Source organism: Schistosoma mansoni, assembly GCF_000237925.1.
Source record: "Schistosoma mansoni, WGS project CABG00000000 data, supercontig 0238, strain Puerto Rico, whole genome shotgun sequence".
Classification (NCBI taxonomy): Eukaryota; Metazoa; Platyhelminthes; class Trematoda; order Strigeidida; family Schistosomatidae; genus Schistosoma; species Schistosoma mansoni.
Window position 1 is genome coordinate 56,908 of NW_017386102.1, and position 24,995 is coordinate 81,902.

The 24,995-nt window shown below is 31.3% G+C and overlaps 1 protein-coding gene across 1 annotated transcript in view; it reads left to right on the plus strand.

The window, feature by feature from the left end:
• The window catches only part of Smp_135790 (dynamin-associated protein, putative), a gene marked incomplete at its 5' end in the record, with an annotated part of 63,365 nt that overhangs the window by 18,730 nt on the left and 19,640 nt on the right, over positions 1–24,995 (plus strand). Inside the window, 9 exons of the mRNA XM_018791120.1 lie at positions 366–583; positions 1,585–1,672; positions 2,899–3,143; positions 4,272–4,613; positions 5,917–6,145; positions 7,864–7,938; positions 8,713–8,979; positions 15,834–15,927; positions 17,189–17,581. Coding sequence (XP_018647352.1) covers positions 366–583; positions 1,585–1,672; positions 2,899–3,143; positions 4,272–4,613; positions 5,917–6,145; positions 7,864–7,938; positions 8,713–8,979; positions 15,834–15,927; positions 17,189–17,581 — 1,951 coding nt within the window. The remainder of the gene's footprint in view (positions 1–365; positions 584–1,584; positions 1,673–2,898; positions 3,144–4,271; positions 4,614–5,916; positions 6,146–7,863; positions 7,939–8,712; positions 8,980–15,833; positions 15,928–17,188; positions 17,582–24,995) is intronic.

Genomic DNA, 24,995 nt, shown 5'->3' on the forward strand with positions numbered 1-24,995 from the left:
TTAATTTCACTTAGAGAGATTAATTCATAGTCGAATCTCTATACGATGTAAGTCACACGTTAATTACTTAAATAACCAATCGTCTAACTTAAATGTTGCCGAATTGTTCATAGACTTGTTCCTGGATTAATTGACACAATTGTTTCATATAAATATTATTAAAATGAACGATTTCGTAGAACAACATTCAGTATGATGATATTAGATCCAAGCTATGTTTCATATGTATATGTCTATGTTCGTCGTTACAAACTGTAAGTAGTCCATTAGTTTTAATCAATAAATTGTATATCTTGGTTTCTAAATTGCAATACATTTTTATTTCATAGTATCGTTATTTGTCGTTCTTTAACATTTGCAATCAGGCACGTATTAAAACAATTGAACAATTAAGAAATAAGTTAAATGAATTAGATCAAAATATGACCCAGCAAGGTCATGAACTGGCTACTAGACGTAATAAAATCGACGATTCTCAAGATCGCGTCACACGGACAATGCTTGATTTAGTTGATTTACGACATTCTGTTGAACAGAAAATGCAAGCATATAAATTGAAAAGAAAATCTACTGATTTATCCACGTAAGTTTTGATTTTGTTGTTGAAATAATATTTGTTTATATGGGAAGCATCAATTTTTAGCTTCATAATATCTTTGGGATACTTCTGAAATATTTATTCGAGTGACTTAAGATTTGTTAATATATGCCTTTAGTTATGAACATTAATTTCCCGGGAAGCATATTACTTAGTGTTTTACTTATCTTACCTTTCTCATAGTTTAAGTAGTCAATATTAATGACAAAAGAATATTTAGTTTTCAATTTTCAACTACTTTACAAACATGACTCGTAAGTTCCTTGTTTTGTTTTTTTGGTTGCAGAAGTTAGTGTTTTCTAAGCTACTGAATCAGATTGCTAGTAGCATTCCTTATAGAAATGTAAAATTGAATCATTCATCCTCCAGAGTTTATATGCCTCTAAAACCATTTGATTGATTGATTGATTGATTGATTTAAACACATGAATATTCGTACAAAAAAGCACCAGATACATATGCGCCGCACAAATCTCATTCGATTTGTGTGGGGGCTGTGATACTGCCCGGGTGCCCAGACCGAAGCAATATCTTCAAAACCATTTGAAGATATTAATTTAAGTCCTTATGCTGTTTTGATTTTTGTTTTGTAAATACATTATTGACCTCAGCAGAGATTATAAAGCAAAACAACTTTCATCCATATTGAATGTGTCTTCTGAACTTTTCATCACTTAAAGTTGAGGAGGTGACGTTAAATTTTCAGCCACGTGAAGTTTCAGTTTCAAAGCCTACCCTACCTACTTCAGTTTGGGCAACCGGGTAGTATCAATAGCGCTCACAATGTGGTTTATACTAAAGTACTCAGTAAATTAATTGGATTTTTTTTATTCAGCTTCAGTTACGACATTAATTATTGTGTAAGAAAATACTCACTGATATGAATGTATACGTTCTTTCGCATTCAATAAAATAATTCTATACATCATCTATATTTCTTTTTCATTTTCCTCCTTCGAAATATCCCCTTCACCCACCATTGAAAGTACACAAAAAGAGTTATATGAAGCAATGTTCGACTTCACTGCTAGACATCCGGATGAATTATCATTTACAACTGGAACATTAATTGATGTAAGCTATCTTATTGCTAAATGTTATAACAATTAATTTAAGTACAATAACTCATCAATTCATGATCGAACTTTATAAATGGAGTGTTTTTAAAAGAAATTACACTGTTTAAACTATTGCAGATATGCGTTTTTGGAGCTATTGACAGTAAAATAAAACTACTCGTAGTTTTTTGTTGAATAAATACTGGGAGGGGATTTATATCGTGTATAAGGTCAATCAATTCTACCTTATCTCTTATCTGTTTCGTTAATTTATTGTAGTTACCATTAGTTTTTTTAAAAAAAATATTTACATATCATGAGATTACAGACAATAGGTAATAATATAACTTGTCCACCACTGCTCATTTAGAAAGAATTAGTTGGTCAGATAAATTTGGATATTCAGGATAATATTGATGATGTTTTAAGAACATTCCGTAGACAACACTCCTAGAACTACTGACATAAGCTTGGTTCTTTAAATATTGTAAACGTCACTAATTTCTTGTCGAGTTTCAATAAGATTTCTTCATTGATGATAATCATTAAAAATATTAGACTCATCCAGTATTATTCTGTTTTATATTTGGTTCCAGTAATACTCTTAGTATTATATTTCACAAGTTTGTAAGATTGTTCATTATTAGTTTAAATACGCGAATTTACATTTACAAACTCTGCTTCACCTACTCCATATTTTAAGCAACTAATGGTTATTATTATCACCATCATATTTACACATAATGTCATTCAAAGTTGAATACATAAAAATGTACCATGTTTTTTTTAAATGAAAAAACCCTAGTCGAATTATTCACTTATAATATGTACACATTTACTTACTTAACGCAATAAAGTTAATCAGGAATTATGTAATATAATACATTTCAGGAACTGTAATCACAAATTAGTGATCGCATGTATCATATCCCAATTTATACATGTGTGTCAAAAACATAAGCAGTAGTGCTGGTAATAAGATATAATTAAGATTCATTAAACATGTAACTGAAATAGTTATGAAAACGAGTAAACTTCAATTATCTCCAATAAGAGTAGGCTGTTTTCTGCGTTCTATTGATTTATATAAATGAAATTTTAATTAAATGGATATACTTTTTATTCATTTAACTAGTGTATGTAGTTAAGCAAACAGTTAGATTAGATAAAATTGAAATGGTATATCAATAAACTTATCAGTATTTCATATTACACAATAACCTTTGTTCTTTTCTCAATCAGGTTTTTGTAAATGCTCCGATTAATGTTGGTCCAGGTTGGTTGTATGGTCAAATTAATGATAAAGTTGGCTTATTTCCTGAAACGTATGTACGAAAAAAAGTTGATGGGAAAATTGATCCATTTGATCCTTTTGGTGTTCACAAAATAACGAATACTTGTGTATCATCGATAATGATGACAACAACAACAATACCTACTACAATTAATACACCTAATACATTTAGTGCAATAAATACTAATAACAGGTAAAATTTAACTACATTGGTGCATTTTTTAAAAAAAAACATCTGATTTCACCGATATGTTTGTAATAGTAAATGCTGTTTTACAGTATTCTTAATTTGCTATGACTAGTTAAAAACTCAAACAAACAAATACCTAAAATTGTTTGTTAAATATGTTGTTTAATATATATTGTACTTATTAAGGTCTCAATTTACTTTCTTAGGTATTCCCATCTTAAAAATTTAACTATCAAGCATTAGAAATAACGGTGTGTTGATTATTTACTAAACATCTACAGAAAACTGAAAATCTGTATTTTATGCTTAGAATTATTCATCGGTAGAATCCTTCTCACAGCCATAATCATTGAGTATTTTAGTCAACTTAACTCGCTAACCTTTTACATAATAGAAGTAAATTGTAAAAATAAACTCTTAATCTCTGTTTTCTATAGAATGTTTCATTGTATTTTATTTGATGTGGTTCTATAGGTGAAGGATTTGATGTTTCTTTTTGCATTTCTGAGGTATCTATAAAAAATGATTTTCTTATTAATCACAGTCATACAGTGTATTTCCTTTTTTCGAAATACAATATTTGTTCTCATGTACTTTGTGACCTTTCAGCAAAAATTACCAAGATATAGAAACAATTTATAGAAGTATTATGTATCATCTGCTTATCTTCAGACAGTCTTTGTCAAATTTTCGAAATACAAACAACACAATGCTTACCACGTCAGTATGATACTTTACGAATTAAATATTTCAACAATTCTAACTAAATAGCTTAATATTCAATCCTGTTCTGTGCCAATTCCATTTAATAGTGTATAAATATTCTAATTAGTCTACTCATTATTAATATATTAAAATACTTGCTACTGAACATACACCAAACAGTATATCTTTGTTGTGTTATGTATTATTGATATGTTAACTGAATGTTTTTTGGGGGGGAGAAAACAGGATTTTCAATCAGTCTTTGTTTTTTCCCAATTAACTCTCACTGCAATAAGCATGTACTTGCAAAAATGCATGCTATTATTAATTATCATTACCCAACACTTCAAGTTCATAAGATGATATTTTTCATTTTACTCTTTATCTTTCTAATACTAATAATTTGAAATCTATAATTTTTAACAGTTTGACTGAACCAGCAAATGATAATTTAGTGGCAAGTGAAACAACACCAACAACAAAACTCAATGATATTACATTTCCTAACAACGATTTTTATGGTGAAGTACAACAAAATTGGAATGTATCAATGTCTACAATAACTTTACCTGAAAATATACTGACAGATCAATTTTTAACATTAACAGTTGACGATCACGTGAAAATTACCAAAGAAAATGACAATAATAAAGAATGGTATTTTGGTGAAATTACTGATAAATCTGGTATTGTGAATAAAGGATGGTTTCCAGCTTGTTGTTTAAAGCCTTCTACTAAGTCCAATACGTCTAATATAAATCAAAATGGGTCAGTAATTGTTGATATATAAGTATTGAATGAATATATGAAGTTACATATAATTTTTTATCAGAATCATTTTGTGACATATACCTTTATCAATGATGATTTACACCGCGAACTGATTATTACTGGACATTTATTCGAAACTAAGAAGCATCGAAGTGCTTTTTGATTTTAGCACGAGACTCTTCATCATAGAGCGCTCATAACCCCGTCAGGAATTGTACCTACGTTCATCAGATTTAACAACTCAGATCTGTAGACCTCCGAATTGCCGTAAAATGGTCCGCGTTTCCAACTCTCGTTCGTGTTTTAAATCACCAAAATCTGAATTCATTCGTTATTTTGTTTTTCTGGAAGGTAGTTTTAAAGGTACTGCTTTCTTAGGTTTAGATTGACAAGTATCAACAACCCATCATCTATAGCGCTTCATTGTTATTCTGCTTTGATCAGATACATAGTAGGGGTCTTAACGCGAGTTCTAATTGTTTTCTTTATTCCTTCAGGTTTTCTTATTGAATAGAATGATCGTGCCCATTTAATCTCAATCTGTTTTACCTATGGATCTAACAGTATACCTTTGAGAATGTGTTTCACATATCTTTTGATGGACTGTTGATCTTTAGTACATTTTGATGTAAATTACACATCTAACATATTGAACAACTTACAGTTCATACTTAATTGGATTTCTGTTAAACAGTTTACTTGAATTTTTATGTAACCATCTGTAAACAATCTTCTTGCACAGAAAAACAGAAATAGTTTTTAACGTCATTTGTCGATTCATTAGATGTTCGAATCGAGCCACCTTGTACTTTCAGTATTTTATAACAAGTTGAAATTGCTCAAATATTTCGTGTTTTATTCTCAGAAGTCGTCTTAATTAAATGGTAAAAGAAAGTCAAGAAGTTGTCCAGTCCTTTCTGGTTTTTAATAGCTTCATAATAAATGTTGCTTTCTAGTGATTTAACCAATCAGACATAAACAACATAATTAACCTGCCATAGATATACATTGACACAAGCAACCACATCTCATTAACACATCCAAATGAAACGAACAAAATAAATTCCAAGTTAATGAGTGTATTAATAGTAGTATCCTGTGATAGTAAAAGATCGAAAATAGCAAATATACGGTTCGAGTCTACTGGAAAAGATGTTTACAACAAAAGTATGCAATAGTGCTTTATGAAAAAAATTTTTAACAAATTACTCAGTATTTCTATTTTCATATGCATTTAAATCATTTGACTTATTAGTAACTTCATATAATAAATTTCTTTTCTGTTGACCGAATAATGTAGGCTAAATATCTCTTCATCATCAAATAGCTCATCAAAACAACCGGACATTCTATTTTCATGTATTGCATTATATCCGTATGAGTCGAATGTACCAGGCGATTTGAATCTTTCTGTTGGTGATTTGATTAGAGTTTGTGTTATAAAAGACGATTGGTGGGAGGGTATTTGTGAACGAACTAAACTCAAAGGTTTATTCCCAGCTAATTATGTTCGTAAACTGAGCAGTGAAGTAAGTGATATGTATACATACTTATTTTCTGTAAATATAATTTTTTCGTTTTTTTATCACTTATTCTCCTTTCATTCTTCAAAATTGGGACAATGTTCCTTTTTTATGTTTACTTGTATTTTAATCGACCTTATTGTTTAATAAAAAACCCTGCAAATATTTGTAACTAACAAAGTCAGTTGTACATTGCCAGTGCAAAATTTGGCATCAATCCACATTGTGACATATTACATCATCAAGGCGCGAGATGATCAGCATGATGAATAAGTATAAGTGATTAAGTATACAATTTTAAATAAACCCAACACTTTGATGAAGGCATAATAATATAAATTCATTTTATTTCGTGGTTTCTTTTCAGCTCCTTATAACGGTATTCGTATTTGAGTATGACAGTGAGTTATTATATATTGATATTGGTAACGGTAAGAAGCAGAATAACAACGATTATCAGTATGCATGAAATCATTTGAAGATAGAATTCAAAAACATGTAGGGGAGTGACTCAATAGTTGTCTGGGAACTGATCAGATAGACTATAGGACACTTAAAGAATTTACTTCAGTTTCAGGTATTAGGCAAGTGAAAAACACGGATGACTGAAAAGATAATTTTAGCATAAATAAAATAACAATTGGCATAGATTGCATAACAAAATAAACACGATAATAAAGGTGATTATAATCAAAACTGTGAATTTACCTCAAGGCAATAATATTTCGATATCTGTCTCAATCCGTACACATAATTCTGGTTTTATTTTTTAAATTGCTACTTGTTCAGAAAGACGTAAAGAAACTGCATTATTTCTTCTGCTTATAATATTAAAGGATTGATAAAACTGAATAGTACGACCGTTATGAATTAAGTACTGAGATTCCACATCTTTTTAGTCTAAAATTCTTTAGAGTGGTCTTCGGAATGTGAATGTTTGCTCTTCTCTCTGTTCTCTCTATCTATTCACGTTGGCACGCACATATTTATTGATAAATGCAATTAAAGGAGGTATTGAGAAAAAAGAATCTTGTCTGTTTTTGTCGTAAGAGGCAATCATTTTCACAATTTTTAAATTATATCCACAGAGTGTGAATGATTAGTAGTTCAGTTAACTTCTGAAACAGCGCAAAATTTATTAAGTTGCTTTAATTAATATACACTTGGTTTTTAGTTCAACTTACATTTCAACGTTTAGTAATCTTATGAACTACGATTTGTGAGTTATCTGGATTTAATATTTTGAATAATAATTTAGGTTGTCAGATTCTTAAGCAATGCATCCATTAGTAGTTAATCTTCATTTAAAAAACAAAAAAAAATAATATTTAGAACAGAATCATTTTATATATTCCGTGGTGTGTGCTACTTATGTCGACAGATATAAGTGGTATGTAACACCAATCGGAAGTAGAATGCCTGGCAGCAGAAGGTTGAGAAGATCGAATAGAAGAGAATGGGAACAGATAGCGATTAGTATAGAAATGAAGTAACAACAAAGTCTGAGACAATCAATAGACATTTTAAAAGTAAATTATTGAACGTGTGGTATTTACATTTTACCAAATAATTCTGTAATTTTGTATTCAAGTATACTTGATTATCCCCACTTGTGTTCTCGTTCACTGCAATCCCATTTCTTTTTCTTTCTACAAATATTTATATTCTATCTCTATTGATTTGTAAACAATTTTCATAATGCATTTTTCTTTTTCATTAAATAGGAAACACGGTCAATGGAAGAAAAGTTAGACATAAGCGGATCAACTAATAACCAAATGGACCATAATGACACAATTGTAAGTTGACAATGTATTACATAAAATTTCTTTTCATTTCATTCTTAAGCATGAAACACAACCACTGTTAGGAGGCGGATTTTTCTAGATTCAGTAATGATAGATACTGTCATATCTGAAGCTTATATTCTTGCTATACTGCGTACTACTTGAGGACCCGAACGCTAGAACCCTCCAAGTCGCAAGCTAGAAAACAGAAGAGGAGTGAGAAAGAATGTTATTCCAAACAGTGTAAAATATGATACAAAACTCTTAGGTATTTATAGTTTTTAGTAAAAACGAAATCATCATTACAGTCGTCCAATCCGCATACTGTGGTTTCTAGGATTTGCACAATAAGGAAACTACGTGTCGAGATTCTGGAATGTTCTTCTAAAAGATAATATGATGAAATGTCTCTGGCTCTTTCTGAGCTTCTCAGAGCTTCCTTGAGTCGACTAGGTTATTGACAACGTTACCGTTTACATAAGACCACTGAGAATAACTAACTTTGTATGCTGCTATAGAATATCTCTATCTATATTGAAGTATTTGTTTGTGAAAGAGTGCATCGACATTGTAGCTTGATGAGTTACATTTCAAAAGTCATATTTTTGTATAAGGTTTTTAGACTTTCTTGTGGAAAACACAGAAATATATTGCTTACTTTTATTGATAACTATAAAATAATTAGTGTTGTTCTTTGTGAATCGTTAAACTTGGTGAATTATCATACAGTTTAGTTTTTTTTTTGTTATACTTTTCAATGTACTTTACTATCATATGTTACACTAGAATCCTCCATCTCTATCAAAAATAACTCCTATATCATCACCAAAGTTAATGGAAGCTAATCTTAATAATTGTATGGCTAGTTTACTTTCTTCATCAAATACATCTTCGACTTCATCATCTGGTGTTATTGTATGCACTCAACCAGAGTTCGCTCGAGTAATTGCACCATACAAAGCTACTTCAGCTGGTCAACTAACTCTTCAACCTGGTCAAGTTGTACAACTTCGTAAAAGATCACCTAAAGGTTGGTGGGAAGGAGAGTTACAGGTAATAAGCAAACTGTCGAATAGATTTGTTACATAGACGTTTCTTGTATTTTGCCACATATTTTTTCATCTTTAATTGCTAAGAATTTATATTTTTGGATGTCAAGCTTTATTTCAAGCCGTGAATGATGATGCATCACATTTAGCACAAATTTTTGAGAAATGAGCTTAGATATGGTATCGATTTTGCAATCTCACCAATTCGTAATTCATCAGATAATTAAGAAAATTAGTTGACATACCCTTATTGTTACATCAGGAATTAGTGCAGTAACATTCCATATTCGCAAATGTGTCTCCAGCCAGACAGTCAATCTCTAAAATTGTCAGACAACAGTTGTCATCTGTAGAAACATATTTATGTCAACCTGTGAAAAATAAAAATTAGACAATAAATGCAACATTTAGGCAATGCATAACCTTGTACCATAGATTATTTGTTTCCCTTAAAAGGGTAATACATCTGAAGTACTGAAAATACAAGTGGATCGGGTTATTAAAAGTTGTTAATTTTCACCTTTTGAATAATAAGTACACCAATTGTTAACAGATGACCTTTTCTGTGTTACTTTCGATCATTAGGTTCTCTAATACTATTTTAAAATGTAGTATTATACATATTGAACCATAGAAAATTCAACTCATGTTTCTCTATATTACACTGATTGTATTCATGAATCTAGTTCCACAACCTAATGTTATTCGTTCACCCTAACTCTCTTCCATGATCAAAGTAACCAAACTGCATGTGATTAAACTATATGAGCATATATCTGGCATTCTCAGTAAGCTTGTCTATTACAAAACTTAGTAACTTAGCTAGCCATCGTTTAATTAATATAATGAATTTGATTTCCACTCTAAATAACTTGGATTTTTGTTTTGTTTGTTGTTAAATTATCATATATTCCCTTTGGGTTTTCTCCTACTTATAATCTTATCTGCATTAGTCTCTTTAAATGTCATATTATGCAAATATATGAAACGTCAGTAATTAGTTATGAAAGCTTATCATGCTAACCTTTAACCATTTGAAATGCAATTTTTTAACATCAATTCAATTTGCTACTTTTTCCAAAGAAAATAAGTTTCATAACATCACAAAAGTCAAAATAATTTTTAAATAACAGATCTATTCATTCCTAATAAAGTGTAACTCAAGCAACTATGTAAAGTTGGAGCCAAGATATCAGTGAACACATAGATTACCACCGATCTCTAACTAATATGCATTGACAAGAGCTACTTTACTGTAATTTGATTGCATAAATATTTTTATAAGTTGCGAATATTGACTTCATACTGTTTAGTGGTTGAAAGTAGTCCACATGAAACCTTGAACCTAGATTTTGTGCTAGACCAGAAAAATACATTTGTCAATGACTTAACGACTAATCAATTATAGACCTCACAGTAACTATTAGTCAAGTCGCTTTAGCGTATCTCTTATTTCGATAATGCGATTGTTTTCTACGATTTCTGAAAATATATGTTATAAAATATAGAATAACCGTTTCGTAGATTGTACTAAGCACATCAAGGTTAGTCATTCTACCATAAACAATTGTCTAGAAAGCCTAGTTCATTGATTTGCTTGTAGCACAATTGCCTACAAATACAATTAATCTGTCATTAAACTTACTTGTCTGTGAATAAATGAAAGAAATTTTCCAAATAAATGTCATCTAATATTGACCTACTTACTGTCAGGAAATTTATAACTTTTATTTCCTCGATCAGCACATGCATAAGTATGGTAAGGTGGCTAATCACAGTTCATTATCGGAATAATATGTAAGAGTTTTGTTAATAAAATCTGAAAATCGGCAATTTAAACTATGTTACTGTGCAAACTAATTAGTTTACATTTGAGTGATATTTTATAACAATTTACCCAATGCTCAATGTATTCGAAATTATCAAGTCAAACCTTGGTAAATGATACCTATTTTTGATTCCATTCAAGTGATTATAGATATTTATGAACATCATCATTCCGGAGTCTTACAGTTATTGTTGAGTGTTATCGCAGCTTCGGTTGATATCATGAAAATTACCAAAAAAGATGTCACCAAACCAATAATTTGCTTAAAAAAGCCAATACACGCATTAAAACCGAATAAATTTTAATGGATAAAACAAATAACCAAGTCGATTGACAAGATCACTGCATTTTAAGACATCAAAGCTTTTATTCATAACTGTTGATATTGAATAGTTTTCACTAGTCTAAAGGTAATAAACACTGCCTGGGCCCTATCTATCTGTCTAGTTCGCGGGTGTAGGAGTTTTATACTAGATAAAACACTTATCCAATGCCAAATTAGGCTCAATAATTCTCTTACAACAGTGTCAAACCATGACCCTTTATCTATAAAATCCTCAGCCAAATGTGTATTACGAGTTATATGCAGTTAAGAAATGCGTAATCAAGAATAAAATTAAAGACCACAGTGTAACCAGTAGAATTCACTCTTTATCTTTCTGTAACACTAAGAAACTCTAGCTTATGACCTGAAATCTATCCAGTGTTTCATGATTTAGGTTAGATCTGTTCACATCAACTATTTTTATGTATCTATTTAATTATCATATTCACAGAGTATTGTAGGAGTTTCCTGAAATCTTTTCTTAGATAAAATAGTATTCGATTCTTTTATCGTCCTAATATATAAATGATAATCATATTTTACTGTTATCTACATTTTTACAAAGGAACTTATTTTTGGTAGATTACAAATAAGTAATATTTCGTAAAAGTAATGCTTTAATTCACCTTAGTTTATTTTAAAATCTTCTGATCAGAAAGATATTTTGAACATTTCGTATAAATCCATACTGTTGGTTCACAAGTTGTTATTATTTCTGTCCATGTTTTACATTATATCTTCATAGTCGTAATCTACTTGTAAATGACGTGAAAACAAAGTATAAACCAACTTGTATGTGGTTATCGTATTGCTTCATTGAATTAGTATGAACACATCATTAAGTTCTGTTTTATTTAATACACGATACTTTTCCGTGCTCTTCCTTTATAAAATGAATCGGCTTAAAATCAGACTTAATACAATTTCATTATTGTTATGCTTTTAGTTTTCAATCGTTCGTTATTATAATTTGTAAATTATTTCGATTGTGAGTTATTGTAGAGCTCATGTCGACCGGTAAATTGTACTGAAAAGTCCTCTGTTATTCGGAATTTAGTCCCGGCATGTAATTGTATATTCCATAACCATATCCTTGGATGCTTCCGTTAATTTGAAGATCCCAATTTGGACAACTAGTCTTATACTAAATGTGTATGACCGAATTGTAATTTCGATGCAATCCTCTCAGGATAACCCATAGATTAATAGAGACATCGTTTACAGCCTGTAACTTGAACGGTGAAAAATGCAAACGCTTATAAATAATAAACCGATAGTTTCCTTCTTAGCTTGTTGTTTAAGTCTTTTGATTCTCACCCATTAAGTTTTATGTACGAGCTCTTCTCCACCTACTCCGGCAACCGGATGGTATCAAGTATCCTCACACTTAGAGTATGCTTCACACCCAAATACCTGATGGATGAGTCAAATTATTTTGTTATTTCTACCAACGATTGCACTTCTCTATATATACGAAAATCATTTTCACTAGTCCACGTAATTAGTACTTTATCATCCCTTTTATTAATAACAGTATACTTTTAAGACAATATAAACAATTCAGCTTTTTCATTTATTAACTGTTCTCTTTTCTGTTTTTCTCCCCTTTCTATATGTTAAATATCTAAATCACCTTATTTCGCATGTATGATTATTGTTTTGCTGGGTTATTTCATAACTTATATTTCCATACTATCTTGCCTATTCTCTTCTTCAATCAACATGATTATTCTTGTTACGGATCACTGGCATCAAGGTGTTCTCTGGATCAAATTTAAACTTGATTGATAATGAAGATTAATTGTTTGTTGATTAACTGGCTGTTATCAAATTTACCATGAATTATTTTCTGCAATCTATTGGCTGCCTCTATTGATAAATACTATGTCTTTTTTCCTCCTTGTCATTTTTTTTTTCTTGATTTAAATTGTTTCAATTATTTAGTGAAGTAACTGTTTTCTTACCGGTATATATGAACTGAAACAAGTTGAAGATATAAGAAAATTGAGCATGCCCAGATACATTTGTCTTATATGATTTCGTTTTACTGCGTCTATGTGTGCGTGTTACTTTCTAATCACTTGATCCGAGTCATTTTTTCTTCAATTGTATTTTTATGCTAATCTTTCGATTTTTCTTAAAATTGCATTTTTATTTTACATCATTCACAGAAAGTATAAAAACTGCTTGTACGGTGGTAACATGTTTTTTGATTAAAATTGATTGAATTGTTTATTCTTCGTTAGCTACACGTATATGTCCAAATTAGTCTGCATTTTTATTGTTTTTCCATCATCACCTTCATTGTACAATCGCTAGTTGTGGCTTATTGATTCAGGTATTCAACTGTTATTTATAAGCACTCACAAGTTTATACTTGCTTTGCTCACTTCATTTGGCTCAACTACCATCTGGTTTCACGTGACTCACTTATCACGTGTATACAATCACTGCGTTGGATTCATATTTATTGAATAATCACTTTTGGCTTTTCTTCCATGTCAAACACCATTCACTGTTAAAAGCGCTAGTAAATATTCCTTCCATAGTATTGTAGTTTAATAGTTGGAACATTAATCTTTCAACCGATTAGTCTGAAGTTTGAACTTCATTCGTTAAAGCTGAGCTACGCTGCTGAGCCAATGTTGAACGTCCGAATATATTCCATGTCGATCATTTTAATTGTTTAGCCAGTATTAAAGGGATGTGAATTTAATAGTCTTTCACATCAAGATAAATTTAAGTGAGGCGAACGCGATCATGTACTTACAAAATGTTAGGGAAAACGCCCATAAATCAGTGTCGGAACGAGGTGGAGCTGAATGTATGTATAGAAACACTAGACATATTAATTGTTAGAGTTTAATTGTTAACGTTAAGGCGTTAGGGTAAGAGAGCCACAGACAACTTAACGAAATGACTTATGTAAAATTAATATATACCCTTGAAATCTTTTCATTCTTAACAAGAAACTATTTATGTATTTTTGCTTTTATTTGACTGTGGAAAACTAGTTCACCTCTCAAGCTCGTTCTGGAGGTATAACTGAATTCCACCCTTCATTGCACTGACTTTGATAGCTGTAAACACCTCACATCTAACTGTTTTCTGGATGCTGACCTTCAATCTCTTTTGTTAGCTTCTGCAGAACATACTCATAAAACGTAATATAGTTCCTCCTCTTCGTGTGTGCTGGTTTCAAAAAAAGCTTCACTAGCCCTCTTATGAGTATGTTTTAAATAGACTAATTAAAAATATGGTTATACAAACTAATACTTAGCACGTATGCTTACAGTATACACCTTTCTGGTACAATTATTCCCTGTTATGAATAAAACTACATTTCTTTTCTCTACAGTTGTAAATCTATTATCGTTATTTCACTTTTTCCTAATCACTACTTTAGTTTATCGCTCTTATTTCAACTAGTCCCCTCCTTAAATATATATTAAGAATGATTTTAAAAACGTAGTACCTAGCTTGTCAAATCTCCTTCAACAGTTCTCCGTAGTGATGTACTCAGATCGGTTATACAGTAACTTCCAATGCTATAGCTTTGTTTAAATCCAATACAATAACCACATACAAGTTAGTTTACTTTTAATTTATAAAGTTTCAAGTAGATCAGTCTTTACGAATTTCCGTCTGATCATAAAATATTATACTTTAAATTGTTTGTAAATTGAAAATCATTCATTTAGAAAGTAGTCATAAGTTCTATAAAAGTTCAAATGGCAGTTTGTCTAGGAATTAGCTGACCATTTATGACAATTATTTAAATATGTGACATTTCAACTTATTTCCAAACATCATGTTTAAATCTTTTCAATTTTTCATGAATACTTTTTTGAAATAAAAACTCTTTTTAAATGTCTTAAAAGTAAATTCTACTTTATAGTATGTGTTTTCCGAGAGAAAAAGAAACAATTTACGAGTACCCAAACTTCTATAAAACAAATCATGATATTACAGTTCGTAGTTTTATATAGATTTATGCTTACATAATACATCTCATGTGAATCTATCCAAAAAGTTTCTAGATTGGTAAATAAACATATTTTTTCTACACTTCACATTCTATTTGACCCTTTCAGCTACAATAATTTAACTGGATTGTACTAAAATTTTGACTATATCCTTTGAAACCTAGTTATTCTCATGGAAATAAATGAAATATTCCAAAATTAATAAATAACCGTTTCTATTGGATGATATAGATGAGTGTAGGGAAATCTTATGTTTGAAGTATCAAATAAATATCACTTACTGTTCTAAATCTCTACACAATATGTCAAATAGACAGTCTTTTCCTCCTTTTATTTTAAATATTTATCATAGGATTTCATTTAACAATTTAGTGTGATGTGTATTAATATTTGATCGGACTGAAGCGTTTGTTCAATTAGTCAACTTTTCACTTTCTACTGCTACTCCTTGCTTATGAACAGTGATTTTATACTATAAAGCTGGAATTTTTTTTATCATCTTAGCTTAATTTAAGCAAATAATTTGCATTCGTCTCAAAGTGTCATTTATATGCATACACAGTAATCATTTTATGTAATGTTTTCTAATTGATGAATTGCTTATTTCTTTTTCAACTCCGGTTACGTGTATATATAATTTCAATGTTAGCTTTGTTATACGGAGAGTCCTATGTTCATCTCCATTGTAATCTTTGTCATTTTATCTACTTTTTACATAGCAAAGAGGTCATATTCGTCAAATTGGTTGGTTTCCGGCTGATTTCGTTCGACTTATTACACCACTGACAGTGAATGGATCGTCTAACTCATCTGGTAAACGTTATTTTATTATTATTTTTTCTTGCTTTCATTAATTTCACCTTAGAACTAATTCACGTCTAATCTTAACTCGGTGAATCTTTATTCCCATGGTATAATAGTATCTTCGTTCGACTTACAGTAGCTGAATGAAGCATTGTGGTCATTTTATATCATAACATCTTTGAACATTACAGTTTGGAGTAGATTCGTCAATTCATTTCAACTTACTGGGTGTGGTTTTGAAGATTTTATGATCATGAGATTTGGGATGTTCTCAAATATAAATCAGAATCTTGTTTTCCTCCTCCTCTTTGTGTTCATAATGTTATGTCTTCAAGTTATGCCTATTGAAATAACCTTCATGTGACAAGCCTGTTTTTTCGATCTAGTAATACCGTTCTAAAGATGCCTTTCACCACCACTTTAATAACATTCATAATAATCAATTTCATGCAATACAGCTCAATAACTGAGTTTACGTTCTCTTTTGAAAAGATTTTTTTATGTGATTAGTGAGATTACAACCCTTAAACTTGAGTAAAATGTCAGTCAACCGGCTTGAATTTCTAAAATTAATCAATGAAATCTCAATCGATTCAATCATCAAAAATAGAAGGATAGTTTGTCAAGTATTAATTGTTTAATATGAAATGAATAAGTGCATTTGTGTATACTGATAGACGTATGCATTCAATAAATACATTTATTATCTCATTAACAAAACTGCTTATTGAGTTCATTACACGTATTTACGAACTAAATTGATATTTTCGAAAAATCACCAACTCATTCAATATAGACTAATGTAGGTCTGAAAACTTTTGATTATAAATGTTTTTGAAGTATTGGTCGCGTATCATGGATCGACGGAGTTAATTTAAAGAAAGCTAGGAGCAGTCAAATAAAAGCGATGACATAAGTTGTTGAACTGAACCGCGTAGGTGAATAGAGATCACCTGGCTAGCTTCTGCTCTATAACTGCGATCAGTTGTGCGAGAGTTTTGGTGAGATTACTTAGAAACGATCATAATCGGGCAGATTCATCCTGATTCCCATTATTGCTCCATACATGTCTTTCCACTCTTCCTTTTAGGACCATTTTCTTAAATCTCCATTCTTCGTTCGCATCATTGTTGGTACATTATTTCGATTCTTCTGTAATTCTTTTTTATTCAAATTCGTTTTATCGTAATGTAGTTTGTCGATTACTGCTAGTGATTCTTTAACGATCTATCACCTGTAATTATTATTTTGTTTTCAAATTATCTCAAAGATCAAAAACTTTTATCCAAACTAATAAGTCCTACTAATAATCAAATTGAAAATACTCCAACCAGTTTGAAAGCATTAGCATCAAAAGCAATTACTACATCGAATTCTTTTAACGATAATTCTGTACAAAGTCAGCAAACACAATCAAATCGTGTGGAAATGATGCAAACTATTTTTAGTTATAAAGCTGTCCATGCAGATGAGTTAACATTTGAAGAAGGTGCTATTATCACAGTACTAGGTCGAGATGAACCTGAATGGTGGCGTGGGCGACTTCAAAATTCTGGAGCAGAAGGACTATTCCCTGTTAATTATGTACGTCCGTACAATCCTCCTTCACAGACTGAGAAATCTTCGAATTCCGTGAATCAACACCCTATTGTTTCTGCACAAAGTAAGCTAATATTTTTTTAATGAAATGTGTTCCATTTAGATATTTTCACAATACATTCGCCTTCCATTTCATTTGTTCTTTTCTTTTGTGGTCCTGTTTAACAGCAATGTTGCTTGAACTAGCCTACTGTGAAAATTATCATTTTCGCATACGGTTATATTTCTAACTATTGATATCCTTAATATAATCACTGTAGTCTTTATTCTTTCGTAACACCTATTGTTCAACATTTAGGTCATAAGTTAAAATTCTGACCTGACATATTCGATCAACTTATCAGCTACCATATTAGCTGAATGCAACCAATGGATTTCATTGTTATTGGTCGACACTTAATAATCTGTGGTTTCCAATGTCCTAGATGTTAATTTAGCACATCTTATGTATTCTTATGTTATTGACTTGCGTCTTAATATGGAAGACTTTACTTCGAACACTTATTATTTATATGTCTAGTGTTTTCCATTTTCGCTATCGTAACTACAAGTTTCTTTAAGTATTGTTTTCCTGATGATTTAAAGCATTTTCTTCCCATTGATGTCTAGTTACACATACTGCTAATCATTGACAGTCATTATCATTTCAAATTAATTAATATAAATAAATAAATGGATAGAATTATCGAGTGGGTAACCAAGAAGCATTGTTGTTACTTTTTGCTAAGACGTTAAGTTTCCCAGACGTTGATTTTAAAGTTAAAATTAACCATTCTTTTTTAGCGTGAAAACTCATTTCGACAAATACTTGTGTGTCTTGAGGGAATCTCAGTATAATATTTTTTACCTGAATAGTATTCTTTCATGATAATGTATCTGTATTAGAAACTACTCACCTTCCATTTAGAATAGTTAATTTTGAAATCTTTTATGATGGGTTTTCAGATTCAAATATACCGATACATCTATTTTATGTTTAATATCTGTAGACAACTGTCCAATAGCATTTACTTAAACTTCATGATTGTTGTCAAGACCTTAATGATTTCTAACAAACCAAAATCTGTTTTCTTTTAAATTGTAGTTATTCACATATCCTCAACATCAATTGGTACTTCATCATTTACAGTAATCAAACACGTTTTGTTTTGTGACTTGGTACATCTGCAAAATATTGAAATTTATATCATACTCAAACTATGTATTATAATTATTAGGCATAGATGTTTCATAGTGAGAATCGAAATAGGTCAATTATTATTGAAAACCAATTATTATTCCAAAGTTGAGACAATCATAAACAATGATGTAACTGAAGCACCCTTAATCAATTCTCACTATCAAGTCTACCGACGAAATTTGCTAACTTACCAAATTTTGCCTCTATTCACTAAATATTACTCCTATCCTCAGTGAAAAGTACACTATAAAATGGGTAATCCTGACTTATTGCTAATTTTGTCCTAGTTTAAAGATCATAGACTGATTCAGTAAACTTTTAAATTATAAATAATAGTGGTTTATCCATGCACGTTTAATCACCGTAAGATAGATAAATAAAGTCATCTTATCGCTTCGTGATTGTTTCATTTGAAATCCTGAGTATTGACTATTCTGCATTTCATTTATCTATCTCCTGTGACAAGAAAACGGTTTCAAGCTTCTCTGTCTCAATATGGATTAAATCATAAATAGGCTCTAGTTTATTCGCTAGTTTTATTTGTTCAAGGCCAACATTATCATTTGTATGTGAACATATTATTGATTGCATATTCGTTTCATCAGTTTACCTCCGTCTTTATGTGAAATTTGATTGTTTTTCATCCATATTCTTGTTGTTATTCTAATGCATTGTATATGTTTTTCAAATCGATACATTTGATTGTTTGAGGTTAACTTAATTCAATAATTCAGTCTTATTGCTATTTGACTATTTATCATACTCACAATTTACATTGCTTGTCCTTGCATCAATTAAATGTTCATGTCACACAGATAGATTTACTGTCAAACAAAACCACTCTTTGGGAGGCATTATAATACAACAGCGTCATGTTTGAACTCTAAGTATTGAATCTTATTGATGTTAAATATCACAAATATCGAGAACCTTCAACTCTATCTCTCTTAGTCAACGTTGCTGCTACCTTGACGTGGTGGTCTGGCTTGTCTATCGTGATGAACCGATTGGGCTATATTGGTTGGAACTATCGTTTCTCAAGATCCTGCCATGCCAGGCAGGTCGGTTGAAGAGCAGGCAGACAGTAACAACGTACAACTTTGTACATGCATACATCAGTTCAAGCTGCTATACCACATTAGCACAGAGATATAGTTGTCGATTCAAATCCCATAGTGATAGAGGTGGTACAAGTATAAGCAGTAACCGAAGAGATTAGGTTTCGAACACGCTATTAAAGGAGTATAATCCAGTGAAATAAATTTAGAAAGAGAAGAACCAAAGGAACATGAAGAAGTCGGATTAGAATTCGGGAGAACACAAAGTGTGGGTGCACCCCCACCATTTGGAGACATGTCATTCAAGGTCTCTAACCATCGATTGCTATCATCCTGCGAATCCCAACCAGGCAGTCTACACCTACCAACATGGCTCAGTTCACTTTTCAGTGACTTCATGGATTTGTGCCATGTTGGTCTGGCCGTCCCTACCTCTCTCTTCCAACCTACTCCCACATCATAATACATCGCACGTCGGGGCAGTCGGTTGTTGGGCATACGTAACACGTGTCCCAGCCATCTCTACTGATAAAGCTCACTACTTCATCGATCGATTTGCCGTACTTACCTAGTGCCCGTTTCCTAACAACTGCATTACTTACTTGGTGGTCCCAGGATATACGAGCGATGCTTCGAAGACACCTATGATCGAATACTAGAAGCCTACGAATATCCTCTACTCTTACCGGCCACGTTTCACTGCCATAAAATAGGACGGAACGAACTGCTGCACAGTAAACCAATCCATTGGTCGGTAGATGAATATCTTGCCTACAACATAAATGACGCAAGTTAGCAAAAGCTAGCCGAGCCTTCTTTATCCGTGCTGAGATTTCGTCACACACCAGATTACAAGGGCTGATGAGACTCCCAAGACAAATGGAGCGGTCAACACACTCAACTACTTCACTCCTTGTTCAGGTGCCGATGCAACCCAATCCTGAAGTAACATTTTGCACTTCGAGGTGGAAAATCGCACCCCGAACATGCTTGCATAGTTGCTTATAGTGGCCGGAAGACTGCATTTCGTCAGCGTCTTCACCAAGTAGAACTGTGTCATCGGTGTATTCTAAGTCCACAAGTGAGTAGTCTCCCGGTAAAGGTTCAAAAAGTGTTATTTGTAAAAACATGTCAACGAATAAGTTAAACAGGAGTGGAGAGAGTGGACCGGTTAACTATCACGTGACTTATTCGCCAATCAGAATACGACACTGTGTCAAACCAATGACGCGTTGACCGATACTATCAGCCTGGAGTCTTTATTGGTCCTTCTCATCTAGCCCTGTTTGTTGAGTCCAGAACACCGATATCAGCTTCAACTGTATGAATCATATATTTCAGACATACTTGGTTTCTATACAGGCAAACCAGACCACATCATACCATAAAATAAGAAAAAACAATTACACAAGATCAAACCAAAAGATGGCTGTCATGGTGAGAGACTGTAACTAATAAATTGAGGACAATGGAATGTATATGAATAAAAAATTACAGAACATCTTAGTAAAATCTGAGAACCATACAGTAAATACTTCATTTGCGAAATGTCAATCAATCGTCTCAGGCTTCATTGTTCTTTTATTTCCACACCATTAATTCTCTGTTCTCGTTCTCTTTCCTTTGATCTCAACCTTCTGCCTCCAGGCGTTTCACTTTCTATTGATGACACATACTACTTGTATCTGTTGACATCAGTAGCATACACCCAATATATCATTTAATAGTAGTCAGTAGTCAATAAAAGCTTATTATTAAAGGAATATACATATATGTAATCAAGATACTTAACATTTATACCATAAGAATTTATATATAATAACAGTCTATAATTAGTTCCCAGAAGTTATTCATAATTTAATCTTCGTTAGGATATAACAATACATATTACTACTATTGAAGTAATCACTTCTATGAATTTAGCGTTCATCTTGTTATGTGCTTTTGAAATATAGCAACTTGGGCTGATTCATATATGTGCCTAGTCCAACGTTATAGATAACTGACTTAGTCATTGACCATAGAATAATTATTCGTTACCTCAACAAATTCAAACGTAAACTGTATGTACATAAATAGATGTTATTATTGATATTGGGTTTTCTCTGTTGGATGAACAAGTACCCAACATTTTCGTGAAGATTTTCACTATGATGTTTTTGAAATTCTTGTTTCACGACTATATTACGTATTAGTAATCAGGGTTCATCCCCATTTCTTGTATCCCACCGGTCAAACTAATTATCGACAAACTGGCCGTGCTCTTATTTGCCGAAACGTATTTTACATGGACAGCCATTTTGAACATATCATTTTTTATGTTTGACTGGTTAACGATTGACTGTTGTTGTCTTATGGATCTCGAATGTAAGCTTAAATTTAACGGCCAGGAACAAATCCACGTTGTCAAGTCATCTAAGTGTATCGTAGTCAGTAACAAGGGTTATGTTCTCGTTTTTTTAGTCACTCAATTGTAGTTATTTTGAGGTAATTTATTGGATATATGTCTTTCGCCGTGTTGTAATGTTTTCCATCTTGACTTAATGCGCTTTACTTGACACGTTCTTAGTATGATAAAGTAATATTTACGTCGTAGGACACTAGTTTTTTCATGTTAGTCAGCTGAAATGACAGAACGAAACTGTTTTCTGACTCAAAACCCCAGTGCATTATTTAAATGAATTCAACCGTTATTCTTGTAAATCTGATAATGTTACAGTGTCTCATCTCTAAATATCCAAGTTTTAAATGCTTTTTAGAGATACGTTCTTCAGACTAGGTGGTTTTATCTCATTGTCAGCATATGTCTTTGAAAGAAATGTAGGGAGCACAGCATCTCCGAAATCCCTGTTGTTTAACATAAATATTCTCTATTTTAAGTTACATTTTTATCTTATCACTTTAACCTTATGAACCAGTTACATCTATCTATCTGTCGTTAGTGTATCGTTGAGCTTGTTAAAGTCTAGTGGTTGACTTGTTCTATTAATTCGATCAGACAAGACTATAATTATACTCCTCTCATTTGAACCCCTATGGTGTATTTGACGTACTATTCAATAGATTTTTTTCTTGCGTATGTAATTTTTATTTATGTCAGTATCAGTTACTGAAAATACAATCAGTACAACAATATTATTATTATACACATACCACACTTTATTTGTAGATAACGCTTGATAAAAGACACACGTATAATTAATCGGAACATGGAAATTTCAGTGATTGCATTCATTTTTGTTGATTGTCAGAAATTTATCACTCAATCCTGTCCTTTCCCACAGTATCTAACATTTTCTTAATGAGTTTTATTTCAGTTGTCTCAATATGCTTTTTTGTTTTGTTTTTTATTGATTCTTTACTATCTATATCTTGCTAAATTCGAATTCAATCCTGTGATCTCCGTAATTTCTCACTATCTGTCTATGTGTTTGTGTAAAACCGCCTTACATCAATCAACATTGACTACTGGTTAATACTTCTATGTGAATCACACGTCAATATGCGCTGATATTGTAATGGTAATTCATATATATATGTACGTATTTTTTATGTTATTAAATGCAATGATTTTTCCTCCAAAATAACGTAAATTATACATCCTTCTAATTGAACTTATCTGCTTGTACGCTTATACTTTCTGTATGCTTTGCTCATGTTTTCTTTTTTTATCAACTTGTTTCGGTGTCGATGTTTGTTAACCTAATTATATGTGTATGTTTGTGCACACTAACCATTCCATTATACATATATGCATTGTGCGTTACTAACCACCATCTAATCTATTTTATTTTGACAAGTAATTAATACAGATCAATGAAAACTGGATGTATTCATTTATATAAATATTTATTAATTGATACTTGTTCATTGTTTTATGAATTTCTTCACTTAGTATTGTTCTTATTGTCGTTGTGATTATCGGTCAGTTTCACACTTTCATTATTGTGACCACCGTTGTGACAACCGGTTTCATCAATAACATTGCTTTTTAGCACTACTGTTAAGCTATATTATCTTCATTTTTCTTGACCCGTTGTTTTTGTTATTCTTAATGTATTTTGAAAGTATCAGAGGAAATGAAATTACCAAAGAATATTTTTATTTCTCATTCTCTTTGATTACAGTTGTATTCTTCTTCGATATATAAGTAGGGTGATTTCGTTTATAAAATGCACAGCCACATAGATTAGTTGATCAGTTTCTGTTTGCAAAACAATTGAAGTGACATGGTATATACACAATGTATAACTATCATTTATCCATATGTATGAAATAGTTGTATATATTTTTATGAGATGTATGCATATATATACTTTAATGATATATGTTTGTTTTGACGAATTCTGCATGATTATTTATTTAAAAAATGTTGTAATTTTATCATGTCCATCTTTAGAAGTTGTTAAATCTCATCTTTGTTGTTAATTTTTTTCTCGTACAATACAGTACAAAACATATTACTTCTAATCAATGCATTATATACTACAGTTATTGACAATATTATTATTATTATTACTATTACTGTTATACTAATTCAATTCACATATTTCTTTATTTCAGCTTCAATGTGTAAAAAGTTTTATGTTTCAAATAATATGAGCAAAATAATAATAGTGATTATTATACAAAATGAATACTCTTGTTTACTATCCTCTGTTTAGCAGTGGGAAACTATAAATCTAAGATCTCTTGTCCATGACATTGACAACTCTGATACGTCTACTATATCCATGAACTGTGAATTAGGTACCTACGTCTTTGATCACATATCCCCACCGCCAAATACAATAAACCACTTTTAGTGTATATAGAAAATGTAATCCATATCTCAGTCCATAAACATTATACTGGACACAGGAATAATTGTCAAAATTCTCATATTTTATTTGAAGTTTGCATTTTCAAATTTAAAAAAAATAAATTCTTGGTAAATGTTATTTTAACCGGTAAAAAGTTGAACTAATCTTTGGCTACTGACAACTTGCTTGGAGATGAGTTCTACATAAATAACCTCTTCCCCGAAGTCTTTTAAGTGCCTGATGAAGTTTAATGCTCTCCGGCAACATCAAATCTTAATTTTGTCGATAATGCAGAGTGTTAATTATTATATTGCGTTCGAGTGAATACACCTTATCTTGTTTCCAGTTACATTTAATTGTTCACGGTTTTACTTCAGATTTATTGGGGAATATTGACTGGTACATTGTCACAAAGTAGAATAACAGAAATTCCCAGTG